The sequence below is a fragment of the Syngnathoides biaculeatus genome, chromosome 12 (genome assembly GCF_019802595.1).
Source record: "Syngnathoides biaculeatus isolate LvHL_M chromosome 12, ASM1980259v1, whole genome shotgun sequence".
Classification (NCBI taxonomy): domain Eukaryota; kingdom Metazoa; phylum Chordata; class Actinopteri; order Syngnathiformes; family Syngnathidae; genus Syngnathoides; species Syngnathoides biaculeatus.
In genome coordinates, this window is record NC_084651.1 from 18,231,064 (window position 1) to 18,250,096 (window position 19,033).

At 40.2% G+C, this 19,033-nt stretch overlaps 1 protein-coding gene across 2 annotated transcripts in view; it reads left to right on the forward strand.

Annotated features, from left to right (window-relative positions):
* The window catches only part of wdr11 (WD repeat domain 11), a 71,020-nt gene that overhangs the window by 602 nt on the left and 51,385 nt on the right, over positions 1-19,033 (forward strand). For both annotated transcript variants that reach the window (XM_061837124.1, XM_061837125.1), the window contains exons 2-4: positions 3,544-3,655; positions 18,418-18,571; positions 18,860-19,033. In XM_061837124.1, coding sequence (XP_061693108.1) covers positions 3,544-3,655; positions 18,418-18,571; positions 18,860-19,033 — 440 coding nt within the window. The remainder of the gene's footprint in view (positions 1-3,543; positions 3,656-18,417; positions 18,572-18,859) is intronic.

Genomic DNA, 19,033 nt, shown 5'->3' on the forward strand with positions numbered 1-19,033 from the left:
CCAAATTCATAAATACGTGGTACCTGATATATTGACATATGTGGTAGTATATGAATTAAAACTCCTTGGTTGTTTCTCTAATAGAAGAAAATTTGGGGAAAATAGTTACAATTCAATAGAGAATCACACAGACATTATATAATTAACAGGTTCTTTGAGTGCACATTCCCTTAGTTGATGTGTGGTTGTGATAAGTAGGCCTTTGTTCTCAGTGTTACAGGCAAAACAGTATGAGCATTTTATGTCATGATTAAAGTGACCAGAATGATCCCGGTTGTCAGCCTTATTACAGTGTCGCTTTAAAAAATGCACTTAAAAATGACATGCACCTAAAGCATTTTAACACATTTCTTTTAGGGGAAAACAAGTATAAAATCAGCAAACCGAGCCAATTTTTACACATTAGAAATTCTAATCCAGCTGAACGGACAAGTGAATGATCCGCAAATAGGCATGCAAACTAGTGTGTTGATCAATGTTCAGGCTGTCCTGGTCACATTTTTTTTACACCCAAATTCGAGTCACAGCAAATTGATTCTGAGTATATGCCGATACAGAGTCGTGATCATGAAGAAGAAGAAGAAGAAGAAGAAAAAAAAAGAGTGCATCGAATGCTTCTCATTTGTCTTGATTATTATTAGTATTAATAATAAATTTATCCCAACATGATGGATTTTTATTTTATGCCTTTTGCAGCAGTTGTCTGGCATGGTGGACAACTGTTTTTTGCCCCCCCCCCACCCCCGTTAAGTTATGAATTATGGTTCATCATAGAGCTCAGATTTTTCACATAATCTGTAAAAATGTCAATGTTACTTATTTTTGTCCAATTTCGACGTATGGGTTCAGCCTCCATCCTTACAGACAGGCAGATGGTCAATTAGAAAATAGACAAGTTGAACCACCAAATAATGCTCCACTGCTGCTTGTTCTGGATGTATATCTTGTCAGTTACCTTTATGATATTTAGTTTAATTTAAATGATACAACAGTTAAAGATATTTGGGTTTCTGAATGTCAGCCTTTATTTGATGGTATTTACCTCGTACATCTAAATATGTTAGAAATCTTAGTACATAGCATCTTATATTTGAACCCACCTTGTTTTCAAATGAGCAAATGTGTTGGAACAGACATTATTATGTGATCGTGAGTGCGAATGGTTTCTTTTTTTATGTGCCCTGTGATTGGCTGGCAACCTGTTCTGGGTGTACCACCCCTTCTGCCCAAAGATAGTTGGTATAGGCTCGGGTACTCCCGCGGCCCTTGAGGATAAGCAGTTCAGATGATGGATAGTTGGAGGAATGAATAACGTCTGTTCCAATATCTTTGCTCACTTGAAAAGTGGGTGGTTTCAAACAAAAGGTGCTCTGTCCTGAGTTGTTTAACACATCTAGATGTAAATACCATGGAATAAAACCTGGAATTCTTCAGTTTTGTCTCACATCTCTCTTTTGATATGAAACCCAAATGTCTTCAGGATACAACAAAGACAAAGCAATTGACCTTGCTGCTACAATATTTTTGGAGGGGACTATATGGTCAGTGATACCATAGAATTTGTTATGGCCGGTCCCCACACTTCTTTGCTATTGCATTATATTGTACAATGGGTACAGAAAGTATTTAAATACCCTTATAGTTTGCACTTTAGTTTAAATTTTGCCTAAATCCTCAACCGTAATTTCTCGAGTATAATGCATCCTGAACTATAATCGCGCCCCCAAAGTTGACCTAAAAAAAAAATCAGGAAAACCCTTCTACCAATGTACAATGCGCACCACCAATTTGCTGCTATCCATATGCTCAAAACATTAGGAATTATCTGTATTTCTATTATGCTAGGTTTGTACTTCTATTGTTTGTAATTGTATTGTTTTCAAAAAAATGTCTGTACAACAACCATTAATATAATCTTTTTGCATGTACTAATGCAGCGGTAATATATCTCTTGGGACAGGTCACAGGACACGCTTGTCCTGGTCCCTGCAATTGTCAGAACAAAATCCCTCTACCCACTCAAATATATGCTCAATGATGGCATAACATTTTATTAATACACACTTTATAGTCTTAAATAAATAAACTATTTACCTCTGATTAACGTAAACATTTTTTGCATTAAATATTTGTGCATGAAACGTTTGTGCATTGTGCAGTTTATCCACTACATTAGACATCGTTGGCCAAGACGTCAAAAGAAGCATCTGATTTAGCTCCAATCTGAAAAATATCCATTGTAGCTACCTTCGGTGCATCACTGTCAAACTCATCATTGATGAATTGGTTAAATTTTGGTGCCTCCTGCATTCATGAACAGTGATCCCATCTTGCTCCCACAGCATGTCATCCTCTGTGCCATCCATGGCGTTTATGAGGAAACATTTTTTTAATCCCAAGAGTCTTGGTTCCCTTTTTTTTGTCATTATTGTCAGCGCTTTGAGGGGAAGGTCCAACGTGCTAATATCGCAGGATCTTGACCCCGTTCAGCTACAATGTGTAGCAGCTCTTCATAGAGTCAGCTCGCGACCAAAACGAAAGCTCAAACTCTGCAGAAATCAGCGTAATGGGCACTTTAAAAAAAAAAGCGAGCATTTCAATTGTATCCACTACGATCGAACCAAAAAGTTCTATCCTGGTTTCACCAGACCAGAGAATCTTATTTGTAGTCCTGTAGGTGTTATTTATTTATTTATTTTAGCAAACTCCATGCGAGCTTTCATATTTCTTGCTTTGAGGAGAGGCTTCCATCTGGCCGCTCTGCCATAAAGCCCTAAGTGATATAGGGCTGCAGCGATGATTGACTTTCTAGAACGTTTGCTCATCTCCTGATTGGATCTCTGGAGCTCAGCTACAGTGATCTTTGGGTTCTTATTTAACTCTTTCACAAAGGCTCTTCTCCCCTAATTGCCCAGTTTGACCATACCGCCAACTCTAGAAAGGGTTCTGATCGTCCCAAACGTCTTACATTTAAGGGTTATGGAGGACACTCTACTTTTACATTTTCTTTTTGGAATCTGGCCCAGATATGTGTCATGCCACAATTCTGCCTCTGATTTCTTCAGGCAGTGCAATTGACCTCATGATTCTCATTTGCTCTGACATGCACCGTGAGCGAGAAGGTTTTATATAGACAGGGGTGTGATTTTCATAATCTCATCCAATCAGTATAATCAAACACAGCTAGACTCTAATAGAGGTGTAGAACCTTCTCAAGGATGATCAAAAGATATAGACAGCACCCGAGTTGAATATATGTGTGTCACAGCAAAGGTTCTGGATACTTAGGGCTGTGTGATATTTCAGTTTTTCTCTTTTTAATAAATTAGAAAAAAAACTTTTTTTTCTGTCAGTATGGGGAGCTGTGTGTACACTAATGAGGAAAAATGGACTTAAATGATTTTAATAAATGTCTGGATTATAGCGAAATGAAAAATTTAAGGGCCTTTGAAAACTTTCCCTACCCACTGGATATCTCAGCTTTTTCCTCAACATGTTATTCCTTACAAACATCCTCTCCATTCTCCATTTTTGTTTTTGTAGGGGCTGGCAGGGGCTGATAGCTCAGGGATGCCACTCTAGCATTCTCATTATCGATCCAAAGACATCACAGACGATCCAAGTGCTGGAAAGACACAAAGCCAATGTGGTCAAGGTAAGCGGTTGCTCAATTACCTGGCTGCAAACATCCTCATACGCCTATTGTTATTTAAAGGAAGCATGACGTCGTATAATAGGTTCATTTACATTTAGCTGGATGTTTAATCAAGACATTATTGTTTTCTGCATTCATTCCCACGAGCATTCAAAGAAAAATACAAAATACTTTAAGTAGAGTACAGCTGTGTGATGTAACGATATATTGTAGTGCCATATAATTATGTCTGTTCTGTATCATTTTGTTATGTGGGGTATTGTATTTGGTCTGTTGCTACACTAATGTAGCGAAAGAGACTGTCATGCCACTAAAGTTGCCTTTCTATTGCGTCATTCTTGTGCATCACTCTTCAGGCATTGAAAATCATCCCATGATTAATCTAGCTGTATTCATATAATGTTTGGATTGAGCGTAAATCAGTTATTCATGCATGGAGACTGGGGTTAGTGTCGCTATTATTACTGTTATTTATATTATCATCTTCTTATTCTACTATTACTGACTATTTATTCCCACAACTGTATAATTTACTATTATATGTACAGTATTGTCACTCCTATGCTGACCACTTGTAAGATAAATTCAATAAATGGAGTCTATGCAGTGAAAATGTGTAATAGATAGCAGTTTATACTGTGCAAGATTACATTGGTAAAACTTCACTCCGGAAGAAATTTAAGAATGGCGCTGGCCACTGGGCTAGCAGCTGGACTCTCAATCTGGGGGATAATGATCGTGTAAGTTGTAGCCTGTGGCAGGACCGCACCAGATAACCACTGTCGCATATTGAGTCCAAATTAGAAGGCATTCGTGCACGTTTGTGTGACAAGAGTGACGTTGGACACCTTAAATCTTACATGCTACACTATTAGTTTACATTAAAAAATAAATTTATAATAAGTGTTGTATGAATGAAATGATATGCAAACCCAATTCCAATGAAGTTGGGATGTTGTGTTAAACATACATAAAAACAGAATACAATGATTTGCAAATCATGTTTGACCTATATTTAATTGAATAGACTGCAAAGACAAGATTGTAATAGTTAAACTGATAAACTTTGTTTTTAGCAAAAAATCATTGACTTAGAATTTTATGGCTGCAACACATTCCAAAAAAGCTGGGACAGGGTCATGTTAACCACTGTGCGACATCATCTTTTCTTTTAACAACATTCAATAAAATGTTTGGGAACTGAGGACACTAATTCCTGAAGCTTTGTAGGTGGAATTCTTTCCCATTCTTGATTGATATAGAGCTTCAGCTCTTCAACTGTCCGTGGTCTCTATTGTCATATTTTATGCTTCATAATGCGACACACATTTTCAATAGCAGACAGGGCTGGACTGCCGGCAGGCCAGTCTATTATCCGCATTCTTTTACTATGAACCCACACTGTTGTAACACGTGGACAATGTGGTTTGGCATTGGCCTGCTGAAATAAGCAGGAGCATCCATGAAAAAGACGTTGCTGAGAACGCAGCAAATGTTTCTTCAAAATCTTTATGTACCTTTCAGTATTAATGTTTCCCAATTAGCCTGTTCACATGTAGGATGTTCCAAGGTGTTTGATAAGCATTCCTAAACTTTCTCATTTTTTGCCACCTATCTCAGCTTTTTTGGAATTTGTTGCAGCCATGAAATTCCAAGTTAACGATTATTTGGTAAAAAATAAAAGTTTGAACATTAAATATCTTGTCTTTGTAATGTATTCAATTAAATACATACAGTTTGGACATGATTTGCAAATCATTTTATCTTTTTAGCTGTTTAACACAATGTCCCAACTTCATTGGAATTGGGTTTGTATTTTTAGAGGGAATTCTCATTATGTCATTGTAAGGAAAAATACTTTATCAGATTATCATCGGGATAAAACATTTTTTACAAATTTCTCAGCAGTAGGGTACTCATAATGGTGTTTGTAAAAAGAGCCCAAAGGGGGTTCATCAGGAGATTTCATTCACTGGTGCTTTTTGGGTTGTATATTTGTCAGATAAGATCCACTGTATACACAGCTGCTGGTAGTGAACCTTCTAAAAGTAAAGCATCATTTTACCATTGTTAGCTTTGTTTGACCTTGAGCTAAGTCGTTTTTGTCAGACACCTTTCATCCTGTGTAAGGATGCCTCTTTGCAGTGACTGTGTGTGTGTGTATGTGTGTGTGTGTGTGTGTGTGTGTGTGTGTGTTTTGAAGAAGACTAATAATAGGTTGTAAATTCAATAGTGGTTATCAGAGGCTAGACTCTGCCCAAGGGTTCCATTCTTTTCTCCAAGATGCACTCAATCTTGGACACACTGTAGCAATTGGCCATCTCTCACCCCATAGCCACAACAACAGGCATTTTGGTGGGTCATAAAAATAGTAGGTAGTAAAAGAAATAAGCACAATTGAGAAGGAAATAAATTAGACAAACCTGATTACTTAATGGTGTCCTTTGAGCAATTTTGCAAACGCAAAAGTTTTCTCGCAATGTCTTTATGTCTGAAAAGTATTCACAGATTGTCTGTTGTCCTACGAGAGCGGCTCCAACTACCCGAGGGAAATACCTTGTGTGGTGTTGATGTACATATTAAAAAAGATGATTCTGACTCTGATTTGTCTTTTACGTTCAACATGTTCTTTTTCAGAGGAACTCACTATATGTGAACCATTCAGGGCCAGGCTCCTTTCTAATTCAAGGGAAATAGGTGTTATTCTTTTGACAAAACCCGGTAATTAACAAATGCATTCTCAATTATGGTAATCTTTATTACTCTTGGAACAACTCTCTGGAATATGTGCTGATCATTTCAATAACAAATGTATGCACAAAGTAAATGCATAGAGCCCTTGTTAACCTGCCATTCAAAAATAAAATATACAGTATATGCAACAACTAATGAACTTTTATGTATGTCATGTCAACTCACAACTGCACATTAGCACACCACAAACCTCAGCATGGAGTTGTTCCACAGTACTAAAACATTCAATGTGTACGCTTGAACACTTGCAGTAATCCTTCAAAAGAGACCTTTAGTGATTAATTCTATCTCGAGATCCTGACATTCTATTTTATTTAAAAGGTCAAGGTCATATGCTCACATTTAAGTGAGGTAGTTTAAGTTAACCCCCTACTAAATTGGTAGCTCAAAAATGACCTGTGTAGGTGAGGTGAAAGCTTGAGGGTGCATCTTTTTGAATTTAATTGGTAGGCGGTAACAGGTTCCCACAAAAAGGCTACAAGTTTAAGAACCACTAAAGCCAAAAATACAGAAATATAGAAAAGTGGTCACTTGTGGTGGTGGTGGTGGGGGGTTGATACAGTAGTTACAGAAATGTATGGTCTTCTGTTAGGTTGCAGTAAGTAAATACACCAAATTATCTACTTTTTGTGACATTTTTGTTTGTTGGTGTGCTGTGAGATTTTTTCATTGTATGTGCCTTTGCTCCAAAAATGTCATATAATGTGTTCAATAGAACAACGGCATCATGTTTACACAAAACTACCAATGTTGGATCTAGCTTGCTTGGCTACATAATGTTTTGTTGATTGGTTGCGGGCTGTATTGTATGAAAAGTACGTGAACACACTTCAAGGAATCCTAACATGAATGTCTTCCCTTGTCCTGAGCACTGGTAACCACCAACACACGTCAAGGACTGCAGCTGACAATATTTACTCTGGAAATGAAAATCCACCATATGGAAGTGTTATGTTTATGTAAAAGGACACCTGGGGAATAAAAGCACTCTACCAATGTCTCAAAATGGTGAGCAGAAGTGTGTGAACAGACAGCTACTTAGCTCAACAATGAGCTCAAATGTAGGCTGTGGAAACGGTCATGAATCATCCAGCAGTTCCCTCTGGAATTTACTGTGAGCAAACCAGTTCTCTTTGGAATTTACTGTGGGCAAAGCCCAAAGATATGGGACAACATCTATAAGGGAGGACACAATGCCAGCAGATTACAGAGGAATCTGGCCTGCGTTCTGTGCTGTATCCATCTCAGACTGAGCAGCAGGGAATGGTTGCTCCAATGGATGACAAGAAAAAGGGCTATTAGTCAATGCAAAACATTGACTTCAGACTAACAAATAGATTTGAACAACTTTTACAAGACCCTGGCCAAAAATTGAAATCCCCCCACCACCACTGAAAGATATTAATTAATTGTCAAGAATCAACAACAAGTGGGACATAATCGTGAAGTGGAATGAAATTTATTGGCTATTTTAAACCTTTTTTAACAAATAAAAACCTGGAAAGTGTGGCCCCCTTGCACTAGTCCTTTATAACGCCACCCTTTGCTGCAGTTTCGGCTGCAAGTCACTTGGGGTAAATCTCTATCAGTTTTGCATATTGAGAGACTGAAAATCTTGCCCAGTCATCCTTGCAAAACAGCTCAACCTCACTGAGGTTGGATGGAGAGTGTTTGTGAACAGCAGTCTTCAGCTCAGCCCACAGATTCTGGATTGGATTGGAGGTTTGGACTTTGACTTGGCCATTCTAACACCTAGATATGTTTATTTGTGAACCCTTCCATTGTAGATTTGGCTTTATATCTTTGATCATTGTCCTGTTGGAAGATAAATCTCTGTCCCAGTCTCAGGAATATTGCAGACGCCAATAGGTTTTCTTCCAGAATGGTCCTGTATTTGGCTCCTTTCATCTTCCCATCATCTTCCCAGTCCCTGCTAATGAAAACCATGCCCAAACCATAAGGCTGCCACAACCATTTGTGAACCATTCCATTGTAGATTTGGCTTTATGTTTTGGATCATTGACCTGTTGGAAGATAATTCTCCGTCCCAGTCTCAGGTCACTGACAGACTCCAACAGGTTTTCTTCAAGAATTATCCTGTATTTGGCTCCATTCATCTTCCCATCAATTTTAACCATCTTCCCTGTCCCTGCTGAAGAAGAGCAGGCCTAAACCATGAGGCTGCCACCACCATGTTTGACAGTGGAGATGGTGTGTTCAGGATAATGAGCTGTGTTGCTTTTACACTAAACATATTGTGTTGTTGTGGCCAAAAAGTTGGATTTTTGTTTCATCTGACCCAAGGACCTTCTTCCACATCTTTGATGTGTCTCCCAGGTGGCTTGTCGCAAACTTTAAACAAGACTTTTTATGAATATCTTTGAGAAATGGCTTTCTTCTTGCCACTCCTCCATAAGGGCCAGATTTGTGCAGTGTATGACTGATTGTTGTCCTGTGGACAAACTCTCCCACCTCAGCTGTAGATCTCTGCAGTTCATCCAGAGTGATCATGGGCCTCTTGGCTGCATCTCTGATCACTCCTCTCCTTGTTTGAGGTGAAAGTTTAGAGGGATGGCCGGGTCTTGTTAGATTTGCAGTGGTCTGGTACGCCTTCCATTTCCGTATGATTGCTTTCACAGTTCTCCTTGAGTTGTTTAAAGCTTGAGAAATCTTTTTATATCCAAATTCAGCTTTAAACTTCTCCACAACAGTATCTCGGACCTGACAACAATATCTCAGACCTACCTGGTATGTTCCTTGGTCTTCATGATGGTCTCTGCACTTTAAACAGAACCCTAAGACTATCACAGAGCAGGTGCATTTATACAGCGACTTGATTACACACAGGTGGATGCTCGTTATCATCATCAGTCAACATTGGATCATTCAGAGATACTCAATGAACTTCTGGAGTGAGTTTGCTGGACTGAAAGTAAAGGGGCCGAATAATATTTCAGGCCCCACTTTTCAGTTTTTTTATTTATCAAAAAAGTATAAAATATCCAATAAATTGTGTTCCACTTCACGATTGTGTCCCACTTGTTGTTTCTTGACCAAAAAAAAATATATCTTTATGTTTGAAGCCTGAAATAAGGCAAAAGATTGAAAAGTTCAAGGTGGCGGAATACTTTCACAAGGCACTGTAGATTAATACCTTTCAGTGGTGGTTGGGGGGACTTCCATTTTTGGCAAGGGTCTTATAAAAGTTGTTCAAATCTATTTGTAAGTCTGAAGTGAATGTTTTGCATTGACTCATAGCCCTTTTTCTTGTCATTCTTTGGAGCAACTATTCCCTGCCGCTCAGTCACTGTAAGTCATACAAGAAAAAAATGTGACCCCAATGTTAATTGTTGATGATGTAGCTGTCAAGAGTGTGTAACATTTTGGCAGTAAGAAGGGACACCTAAGTACTGTGTTTTACCTACCAATGACTTGGTGTCTGATATCTAAAGATCACTAATCAGCACCTAACTGTCAAATCTGTCATGAAACACACAGGGGCCCTGGATGTTGTCAAGCAGTAATAATAGATACTGAATGGAGATTTTATCTATCTCCTAATCAAATTGCAATGTTTGGGCGCTTAGGTTTTCATAAGTGGATCTGTCTCAACTTTACGAACTGGAGATGAATGTTTCAGTAGGTTCAGTCAGTTAACTAAGTGGCTCAAAGATGGATGTACTGTGAATTTCATTGACCACTTCGAGTTTTTTGGGGAGCGCAGACAGTTTCTGTCTTAATATACAATGGGTTAAGTTGTTAGATGCCAATTTTTTTTTTTTTTTTTTTTAAACTGTGTACGTCATCCAGCGGCCTACAAGGAAAATGTTGGCTTTGACACGCGGAAGGACAAAAAGATCCAGTTGTTCTCAATCAAATGAACAAGAGATAAGGCCACACAAGGCACAGATGGGTTTATAACCATCACTCAACCAGTTGGAAGAACGAAATGAAATGATGCAGCACTTTCAATCTCCCACCAACCTCCATGCCCCATTAGAGCAGAGCCCAATGCAAAACTCACTCTCTACTAGCCTAAATGCCATGTTAGGGCTGACTTTTTGACAGCTATTGTCAATATTGGAGCTAAGCCCACACCGTTCCAAGATCTTCCTCCAATCCCCCCTCGCCTGAAAACCACTGTCCACTAAGATGCGTTCAAATTAAGGTGCTGTGTCACTGTCGAAAAAAAAAAAAGTGAAATAACTGGATGACCCAACTTTTTCTTCAATGAAACCACAACACATCTGAGAATTGTTTTTGGCAATAAAGAAAAGAGGATTGTGGTTAGTAAATACCTGGAGTCTGAAACATTTCAACAGTCGTATCAAATGAATTACTGAAACTCCTACCATCTCAAGAACATATCCCAAGTGAAGGCTTGGATCTGTCAAGCAGACCAGGAGAAGCTTATCCATGCTTTTATCTCAAGTAGACTTGACTATTGTAATGGTCTTTTTTCTCAAAAGAGTATTGAACAGCTGTTGCTCATTCAGAATAATGCAGGTCAGGTTCTGACCAGAGCAAAGAGATCAGAGTATATTAAAGATTCTTCTTCTTCTTTTCCTTTCGGCTTGTCCCGTTAGGGGTCGCCACAGTGTGTCATCTTTTGCCATCTTAGCCTATCTTCTGCATCTTCCTCTCTAACCCCAACTGCCCTCATGTCTTCCCTCACCACATCCATAAACCTTCTCTATGGTCTTCCTCTCGCTCTTTTGCCTGGCAGCTCCATCCTCAGCACCCTTCCACCAATATACTCACCCTCTCTTCTCTGAACATGTCCAAACCATTGAAGTCTGCTCTCTCGAATCTTGTCTCCAAAACATCCAACTTTGGCTGTCTCTCTAATGAGCTCATTTCTAATCCTATCCAACCTGCTCACTCCGAGCGAGAACCTCAACATCTTCATTTCTGCTACCTCCAGTTCTTCTTCCTGTTGTTTCTTCAGTGCATGCACCATCTCTAATCCGTACATTATGGCTGGCCTCACCACTGTTTTGTAAACTTTAGCCTTCATCCTAGCTGAGACTCTTCTGTCACATAACACACGAGACACCTTTCGCCAGCTGTTCCAACCTGCTCAGACCCGTTTCTTCACTTCCTTACCACACCCACCATTGTTCTGGATTGTTGACCCTAAATATTTGAAGTCCTCCACCCTCGCTATCTCTTCTCCGTGTAGCCTCACTCTTCCCCCTCCACCTTTCTCATTCACGCACATATATTCTGTTTTACTTTGGCTAATCTTCATTCCTCTCCTTTCCAGTGCATGTCTCCATCTTTCTAATTGTTCCTCTGCATGCTCCCTGCTTTCATTGCATATCACAATATCATCTGCGAACATCATGGTCCAAGGGGATTCCAGTCTAACCTCATCTGTCAGCCTATCCATTACCACTGCAAACGGGAAGGGGCTCAGAGCTGATCCCTGATGCAGTCCCACCTCCACCTTAAATTTTTCTGTCACACCGAAGGCACACCTCACCATTGTTCTGCTGCCATCATACATGTCCTGTACTATTTTAACATACTTCTCTGCCACACCAGACTTACGCATGCAGTACCACAGTTACTCTCTTGGTACTCTGTCATAGGCTTTCTCTAGATCCACAAAGACACAATGTAGCTCCTTCTGACCTTCCACTAGCATCCTCAAGCCAAATAATGGATCTGTAGAACTCTTTCTAGGCATGAAACCATACTGTTGCTTGCAGATACTTACTTCTGTACTGAGTCTAGCCTCCACTACTCTTTCCCATAACTTCGTTGTGTGCCTCATCAACTTTATTCCTGTATCATTCCCACAGCTGTGAACATCGCCTTTGTTCTTAAAAATGGGAACTAGAACACTTTTCCTCCATTCTTCAGGCATCTTTTCGCCCGCTAGTATTCTGTTGAATAAGTTGGTCAAAAACTCCACAGCCATCTCTCCAAATTGCTTCCATACCTCTACCGGTATGTCATCAGGACCAACTGCCTTTCCATTTTTCATCCTTTGTAGTGCCTTTCTGACTAACTTTTACTAATCATTGCTACTTCCTGGTCCTTCACACTTGCCTCTTCAACTCTTCCTTCTCTCTCATTTTCTTCATTCATTAACTTCTCAAAGTATTCTTTCTATCTATTTACCACACTACTGGCACCAGTCAACACATTTCCATCTCTATCCTTAATCACCCTTCCCTGCTGCACATACTTCCCATCTCTATCCCTCTGTCTGGCCAACCTGTAGAGATCCTTTTCTCCTTCTTTCGTGTCCAACCTGGTGTACATGTCTTCATATACTTCTTGTTTAGCCTTTGCCACCTCTACCTTTGCCCTACGTCGCATCTTGGTGTATTCCTTTCGCCTCTCCTCAGTCCTCTCAGTGTCCCACTTCTTCTTCGCTAATCTCTTTCCTTGTATGTCTCCCTGTATTTTGGGGTTCCACACCAAGTCATCTTCTCCCCTTTCCTCCTAAAAGACACACCAAGTACTCTCCTCCCTGTCTCTCTGATTACCTTGGGTGTCGTAGTCCAGTCCTCCGGGAGATTTGGCTGTCCATCGAGAGCCTGTCTCACCTCTTTCCGAAAGGCCGCACAACTTTCTTCCTTTGTCAGCTCCACCACATGGTTCTCTGCTCTACCTTTGTCTTCTTAATCTTCCTACACACCACCATCTTATGCTGTCGAGCTGCACTCACCCCTACCACTGCTTTACAGTCAGTAATCTCCTTCAGATTACATCGTCTGCACAAAATATAATCCACCTGCATGCTTCGACCTCCGCTCTTGTAGGACATTACATGTTCCTCCCTCTTCTGGAAATAAGTGTTCACTACAGCCATCTCCATCCTTTTTGCAAAGTCCACCACCACCTGTCCCTCAAAGTTCCTTTCCTGGATGCCATACTTCACTTCTTCATCGCCCCTGTTTCCTTTACCAATATGTCCATTACAATCTGCACCAATCACAACTCTGTCTGGGATGCTCAGAACTACTTCATCTAGTTCCTTCCAGAATTTATCTTTCAACTCTAGTTCACATCCTACCTGTGGGGCATAGCCGCTAACCACATTATTATTATACAACACCCTCTATTTCAAATTTTAGTCTCATCACTCGATCTGATACTCTTTTCACCTCCAAGACATTCTTAGCCAGCTCTTCCTTTAAAATAACCCCTACTCCATTTCTCTTCCCATCTACTCCGTGGTAGAATAATTTAAACCCCGCTCCTAAACTTCTAGCCTTACTACCTTTCCACCTGCTCTCTTGGATGCACAGAATATCAACCTTTCTCCTAATCATCATGTCAACCAACTCCTGAGCTTTTCCTGTCATAGTCCCAACATTCAACGTCCCTACACTCAGTTGTTGGCTCTGTGCATTCCTCTTTTTCTTCTGACGATGGATCTGGTTTCCTCCTCTTCTTTGTCTTCGACCCACAGTTGCTGAATTTCCACCGACGCCCTGCAGGCTAGCAGTGCCGGGGGCGGGCGTTGTTAACCCGGGCCACGACCGATCCGGTATGGGATTCTTTAGATGAACGCTCATATTTGTTTGGCACAGGTTTTACGCCGGATGCCCTTCCTGAGGCAACCCTCTGCATTTATCCGGGCTTGGGACCGGCCTACAGATTGCACTGGTTTGTGCCCCCAAAGGGCTGCATTTATATATATATATATTACAGATTACTTATTTTAAAGTGGTGCTACTAGTCTATAAATCACTAATGGATGAGGTCCTTAATACATGAAATAAATGCTAAATGAAACCCATAAACCCAGAAGGGCTCTGTGATCGACAGACTCTGGTCAAATAATGGAGCACAGTGTCCAAAGCAAAGATGGTGAAGCAGCATTTAGTTGTTATGCTGCACACAATGGAATACATTACCAACAAAATTGACAACAGCCCAAAGTGTGAATAATGAAGTCCAGGTTAAAAACTCTTCCTTTTTTGCCATGCCTTTTAAAGCTTTTCCACTCTGAAATATTTCTTGCACTGTTCATTGTTTTAATTGGTCTTTTTTGAAATTTGAAATGTTTTTCTTTTTTTTTAAGTGGTTCTAATGATGTGAAGCCCATTTAATTGCCTTGTGTATGAAATGTGATATTTGAATAAATTTGCTTTGCTTTGTTAAAATGGTAACTGCCCACAGTTTATCACGTTGGCAAAGCCTCCTAACATTTGCATGTTGCATTCTCCGTGTAGGCCAATTAAGGGAGCAAATGTATTATTAGTTTACCTAGAGGAGACATATCACACACAGATTCACACATGAAACAGTTCCTAGGTGTCTTCATAACATGCCTGGAACATGTTTTCATCAAAATATCTAAGAATTATAGTACACTTTACAGACCCTATTTCTTGTTTGAATCAGATTAACCCATTTGGGAGGGCTACCTTGCTTGTTGCAAGTGACCGAGCTGTCATCCCGCCCCACATACTGCTTGGCTAATGATGACGAAAGGTCTCTTTGTACGCCTGCTTGGGCAACAACAGCCGTATTACATCACGTGACCGTCACATTGGGCTGTGCAGCCCCTACGGCTCAGTTGACATGCATACGACAAATTGTCGCTGCACGCAGAAAGCTGTGGATCCCGATCTCTTGTGATTTGTCTGCTTTAGTCATAGTTTGGTTCAGTTTGAATAGTTCATTAGTTTAGTTTGAATAAGATTAAGCCGTTCGAGTAGGGCTACCTTTCCTATTGCAAGGGACCTAGCTATCATCCTGCCCGACATACTGCTTCGCTAATAATGACTAAAGGCCTCTTTATACTCCCACGGGCAACAGAAGCCTTCTTCCATCACGTGATCGTCACATTGAGCCGTGCAGCCTCTGCGGGTCATTTGATGTGCACGTAACACAGACACAAATTGTCAGTGTGCACAGAATGCTGCGGAGATCAGCTCTTATGATTTGTCCGTTTTAGTCACATGCTGTGATTATGTACTTGGCTTTCCTCTTGGTTCCTCAATACTGCCATGCCGACTTTTATTTCAGGGTCAAACATTCCACCTATTCCACTGCCTTCTTGATCGATTTTTCAGTATAATGAAATGCATCATCTGGTCATCTAGGTCCATTTATTCTGGCTGGCACTATTCCATGGTCACCATTGTTGTTGCTTTGTTCCTTGTCCCAGAAACTAATATTTGGTGACGGAATTTGACATAAAATTCAAAGGAAGCTCCACCTTGTGGTGTTATGAACTTTTTTGCTGTGTCTCGTGACTTTTCCCACCAGTGTTGCAACTTTTTCAAACAAGCAATTAGCGACAATGCCAACAGTTGTCCTCATTTTAGGAGCATTCTTATTTTCGGTCCACCAGAAAGTAGAGCGAGATTTACCCTATTGATTTGGGAATCCCAGGAAGGAACAGCTAAAATGATTTGGTGGTTTGTGGTCATAATACAGTATCAATGCATTCAAAATAATGTAAAGCTAAAGATAACATTTACATGATGTCTTAGAATTTCTAACTAATATTTGTGTTTTCCAATCATAACAAGATATATCTAACTAAAATTTCTATATACCAATCATAAAATATACTATTTTCAAGAGAAGCATCTTATTGAAACAATATAACGGTAATTTATCTACCCTCCAAGTGCTTGCAAGCAGGAGAGTGGGTGTTTTGTCCAGAAAGCTAGGTTAGAGTAGACATGTATTTGATAGACAGCTGAAGTTTCCGCAAGGCTTGTTTTCAGCACTTTCAGTAAAGACACCCACTGTGTCTGAGAGCAAAGAGAGTCTCTTCCTTCTCCACCATTTTGAAGCCTAATTTCGTGTACCGTGGTGGCTCAAGATAACAGCGACATCACTTAGTTTTTTGAGATACAAGCTGTTGATTGGCTGAGTTTCTGCTTTGACCTGCACGCCCAAATTAGAGAAATGAGTGCTATAGCGCAACTATGGGATTCAACTTACTTGAGAACAGGCACGGTTTTGATTGATATAATTAGTAAAGATTATTTCAAAAGGAGGCTCCAAGCTGTACATTGTCACCACCAGTTGGAATTATTACGTAAAGAGAATAATGACAAGTTGTGTACATGATTTAACTATATGATGGAAAACACCAAAGCCACATTGGCTAACAGTTAACATAACACAAATACAAAATACAATATTGCCAGATGGGTTTTCAAAACAAATTGAAGGGACTTAAAGAAACATTAATTTCAAATAATACTGTGCCCTCCATAATTATTGGCACCCCTGGTTAAGATGTGTTTTTTAGTTTCTAATTTTTTTTCCTAAATAATATGGGACCTTAATGGAAAAAAAAGAGAAAAATCCAACCTTCAATACAAATGCAATTTATTCAGTGGGGAAAAGTCCCACATAAAGAAATAATTATTTGCCATCAAATAATGTGTGTCACAATTATTAGCACCCCTGGTGTTAATACTTTGTACAACCCCCTTTTGCCAACAAAACAGCACGTAATCTTATCCTATAATGTTTCACAAAATGGGAAAAGACAGAAAGAGGGATCTTCAGCCATTCCTCTTTGCAGAATCTCTCTAAATTATCCAGAGACCTGGGTCCTCTCCTCTGTACTCTCCTCTTCAGCTCACCCCACAGGTTTTCCATGGGGTTTAGGTCTGGGGACTGAGATGGCCATGGGAGGAGCTTAATTTAGTGTCTGGTGAACCATTTCTGTGTAGATTTGGCCATATGTTTAGGGTCATTGTCTTGCTGAAAGACCCAGTGACGACCCATCTTCAGCTTTCTGGCAGAGGGCAAGAGATTTTGATTTAAAATGTCCTGGTATTTCAAAGCATTCATGATGCCATGCACCCTAACAAGGTTCCCAGGGCCTTTGGAAGCGAAACAGCATCACTGACCCACCCCCATACTTCACAGTGGGTATGAGATGCTTTTCGGCATGCACATCTTTCGTGGCACGCCAGACCCACTTAGTGTTTGTTGCCAAAAAGCTCAATCTTGGTCTCATCTGACAAAAGCACTCAGTCCCAGTTGAAGCCCCAATACCGCTTGGCGAACTCCAGATGTTTGCGTTATGATTGTGAGCGAGGAAAGGTTTTCTCCGTGCATGCCTCCCAAACAGCTTGTTGGTGTGTAGACAGTGCCTGATGGTTGATTTGGAGACTTTGTGACCCCAGGATGTTACCATTTATTGTAATTCTGTAGCAGTGAGCTTTGGAGATTTTTTATTTCTCTTACCATCCTCCTTGCTGTGCGTGGTGGCAAAATAAAGGCTTCCGTCCAGGCTTGTTTACCACCGTTCCAGTTGTTTTGAACTTCTTAATTATTCCTCCCACAGTGGATATGGGCAGCTGCAGTTGAGTGACAATCTTCTTGTAGCCTCTGCCTGACCTGTGAAGGTCGATGCACATCTGCCTCACTTGTATGCTGTGTTCCTTTGTCTTTCCCATGTTTAAGAGTGAATAAGACAAATGGCCACTGTGTCACGTCATATTTGTACCCCAGGGGAACAGGAGGTGATGAATTATTAATTAAATGTGCCTACATACTCTGGTAAACGTTGTAAACTACTGTAGAAATGACAGAAATGCTTCAATTATATTTATTTCCTGGGAATTGTTAAGGGTGCCAATAATTGTGGAACAGGTGATTTAATGAAAAATAATTATTTTTTAGTCAGGGATTTTTTTCATTTCATTACAATTCATTTGAGTTGAAGGTTAGATTTTCCTAAAATTTTCAGTGTGACAGTATTATTCTGCAATAAACACTGAATTTATTGTAAGGCTTTTAACACATCTTAACCGGGGGTGCCAATAATTATGGAGGGCACTGTAGCTGTTAGTTTCTCCTGTTGAAATCTGTCCTGCAGATAACAAAATGTAATGTGTGTTTGCACCTGCTTTTTAAATAAAATATGAGATGGCAAAATCTTGCTCTACACAACAACGCATACTAGAAGAAGCGTTTTTTTGTGCCTGATAACTCACAACTAATTACACTCTCGTGTCTGGTACTTTAACTAATACAAATAATTGTATTGTTATGTCTTCCTCCAGGTGAAGTGGTCGAGAGAAAATTACTACCATAACTTGAGCTCGCCCTACTGTTTGCGACTGGCCTCCGGAGATGCTTCTGGAAAAATAATAGTGTGGGACGTCGTTAGTGGCACTGCGCATTGTGAGATCCAAGAGCACTCCAAACCCATCCAGGGTAAGAGATTATTGAGGACCCCCCCCTGACACCCCCCCCCCCACACACACACACGCACACGCACACACTTTTTTAAATAGGAGCCGAAATGGATTCTTTATCTTGGGGCAGGACATTACCCGAGCAAGACCTGCCAAGAAAACTATACTGTCAAGTAAATCTAAAAGTTGTGTGCGAGGTGTTTTCATTACAATGCTATTGCCATCACTCTATATGCCCTGCTGCAAACACCTTGCATTCATCTTCATTTCTGCCTGTTTTTTCTGGCTTCCTCTAACTTTCTAACAGATTTGGAGTGGCTGTGGAATCAAGATGTGTCCCGTGATCTGTTGTTAGCTGTGCATCCACCTAACTACATCGTTCTATGGAATGGAGACACAGGAACCAAGTTGTGGAAGAAAAGCTATGCTGAAAACATCCTCTCTTTTTCTTTTGACCCATTTGACCCATCTAACATGGCCT